Here is a 3078-nt window from a genome sequence, read left to right as displayed (position 1 = left end):
AAAGATGCTGCCATCGGACTTAGTTTTTCCTTGTAATAATCTAAGTCCTTTTCATTGTAATCATAGACTAGTTTTCATCATTTTCATTTCAGTGTGCTTCTACAGCTTTATTAGGACTAGTCTTGTCATGTTGGTTTATTTTTTTTAAGCATTATTAAGGGGGACCAAACAATCAAACATTTCAATCAGCATTTTCTGGTGTCTCTCCCCCTCGACACCACATCATTGTAATCAGCATTTTCATTCAGCAATAAAATCATCATCATCATTCAAAACCCAATTCTCTCTCAGCTTCCGCAATTTGCTTACGACATTGGTTTTCCCGCACGGCACTGACAATCTAGTCTAGCGTGCGGCGAGGACCTCATTGGCGGACAACAACCGCCCTGACATCGGTTGCTTAGCCTTACGTTGCCCTTCCAAAAATCATCAGGAAGGCGTTGCGTAACAGTACTAATGGTAACTTGACAAAACAAAACGCTTATAGTGGTGTCCTCCGCTTTAATTTCTTCCAAAACCATCCCAACTATCTCAAACAATTGCGGGCGCCACACCAACCATTCTCCTCCCAAAAAAAAGTCAGTCTTATCACTAATGCATCAACACATTTGCTATTATTACGAGTATTACGAGAAACGAGAGTAACAACCTTGAACCAGTCCACTGAAACAACTGTCTCAAAATCAAAACCCAAAACCGATCGAAGACATAAAAATGGGTTTGTGTGTCACCGATACAGCGCGAGCTTTAGCCTGTAGAGGCAGTAAAGGGGCACCAAATCTCAAACTTGTTTCAATATTCATGATATTCTTCACTAGTGTTATCGGCGTAACGTTACCGGTTTTTTTAGCCCGCTTGTTTCATGGGAAACCGGTTTACGATAAGACAATTCTAATAATCAAGTGCTTCGCGGCTGGTGTGATTCTTTCCACGTCGCTCGTTCACGTCCTTCCAGATGCCTTTAATACTCTTTCCGATTGTCAGGTTTCTTTCCGTCATCCATGGAAGGATTTCCCGTTTTCCGGTCTCATAACATTGATCGGTGTATTAATGGCATTGTTAGTTGACTTGACGGCGACTTCTCATGTGGAAAGTCATGGGCAGGCTGATCATAGTCAAAATCGTAATAAAGATTATACACCAGTTGTGACATGTGAAGAATTAGAAACGGTGAGTAAAAAAACGGATACTGGGGATATCATCGAGGAAGAGGAATTGGTGAAACTGAAGCAGAGATTGGTATCGCAGGTGTTGGAAATAGGAATAATTTTTCATTCTGTTATAATAGGGGTGACTCTGGGGATGTCTCGGAATGAGTGCACTTTAGACCGCTTGTGGCTGCACTATCCTTTCACCAGATATTTGAAGGAATGGGTCTTGGAGGTTGCATTGCTCAGGTTATTAACCATCATTTATTGCTTTTTCTAAATTGTGATACATGCTCTAAGCATTTAGCAATAGATATTCATATAAAATTCATGCTGCTAACAATATGTTCTTTTTTTAATTAATTAAGTATGAAAGATAGTCCCTCTATTCACATTCACTTTTACTTGAAATATATACTAAAAATTAATTTTGATTTTTACTTGTCACTTTACGCATATTAAAAGAAAGACAATTTTTTTTCATGTTGTACCCACAATATTTATTACTCATTTTAAATTATTTTCTCAAATCTAATAAAATATGTATCAATCAATACGGGTATCATGATAAATTATACACTTCATTTATTATTTCTTAAGGGGCCGAAAAGTCAAAACGTGCTAAGTAAAAGTAAACGGAGGGAGTACTTTTAAAAAGATGCTCGATTGAAATTCTACTACCCAAGTAATTAATGAGTTTTTATGCATTAACCGTGAAACTTTTTTATACAATCACATCTTTAAAAGGCCTCTGTCTGTAGCTCTCTGAAATAAGTATTAAATGGTTAACTTCAAAAATGGTGTGAAATTTATTATAACTGTAATTAAACTAATAATATAAAATTTTATTTATATATATTTTAAAGCTTCATCTAAGGATTGTCAAAAGGGAATTATAGGTTTGGTCCTATATTTGTTCGCTATATCCTATTGTTCAATAAGAAAAAGAAACTGCATATGCGGACAAGTGTTTGGCAGGTAAAGTACAAATTTCAAATACAAGGATGAGAACTTAATTAACTTAAAATTTCATAGCATGTAATAAACGTTAATAGAATAAAAATTAATAGTAATGCTTATTACAGGCGGGATTTTGCTTTGGAACGAAAGCCTACATGAGCTTCATGTTCTCAGTGACAACACCAATGGTTATAGTATTGGGGATGATAATGTTCTCAATAACAGGGTACGACGACACAAGCCCAAATGCATTAATCCTTGAAGGTTTACTGGGATCTTTGTCTTCTGGTATACTTATATATATGGCTCTCGTTGATCTTATTGCTCTTGATTTCTTTCACAACAAAGTGATGAGTGGCCAACCATTCTTGAAAAAGGCATCTTTTTTAGCTCTTGTTCTTGGTTCTACATCTATGTCAATCCTTGCTCTTTGGGCTTGAAAATAATAAACTTGTGTATCCTTAGTTGTTAGCTTTTTGGAACTAGAAACTTAGGTTTTGTCATTAATTTTGTCCGTGTATTTTTATATCCTTTGCAGACAAACATAGATACCTCGGCAAGGAAAATAAAATAATAAAACTATTTCTTTTTTCTTTTTTTTTTACAAACTAGGAATTTATTTCATGAGAAATTACACACTAGAGTAGTTTTGATCCAGAGGATCATTACATAGAGAGGATAACCCATGCACAACATTTTGGTTACCAAATTTTGCCAGATGCCTACAACCATTAGAAGAAACAGTTTTAACATGAACGTCTCTCACCTTGTCCGCCACATCCTGGTCGTGACATCAGTTGGAGGATTAACTAGACGATAGAGTTTATTGATACTAGGAAGCATGTATGCCTGCTTTGCCAAATGATGAGCCACTTCATTGCCTTGACGAAAGTTATGCTGGATCACTATCATGCCCATTCCGAAGATTAACCACCTGCATGTATTAATGATAGAGTCATAAATTATACAG

General features: G+C 36.0%; 1 protein-coding gene across 1 annotated transcript; it reads left to right on the top strand.

The window, feature by feature from the left end:
- Positions 1–529: 529 nt before the first annotated feature.
- LOC104244305 (zinc transporter 6, chloroplastic) lies at positions 530–2579 on the top strand. The gene is given in 3 exon segments (XM_009799704.2): positions 530–1321; positions 1324–1397; positions 2234–2579. Coding segments are annotated over 3 exon segments (996 nt in total). The 5' UTR covers positions 530–714; the 3' UTR covers positions 2549–2579.
- The last annotated feature ends 499 nt before the right edge of the window (positions 2580–3078 follow it).

The sequence above is a fragment of the Nicotiana sylvestris genome, chromosome 7 (genome assembly GCF_000393655.2).
Source record: "Nicotiana sylvestris chromosome 7, ASM39365v2, whole genome shotgun sequence".
Lineage (NCBI taxonomy): Eukaryota > Viridiplantae > Streptophyta > Magnoliopsida > Solanales > Solanaceae > Nicotiana > Nicotiana sylvestris.
The sequence above is the reverse complement of the archived record's forward strand: the minus strand, read 5'-3'. Positions and strand labels throughout refer to the sequence as shown.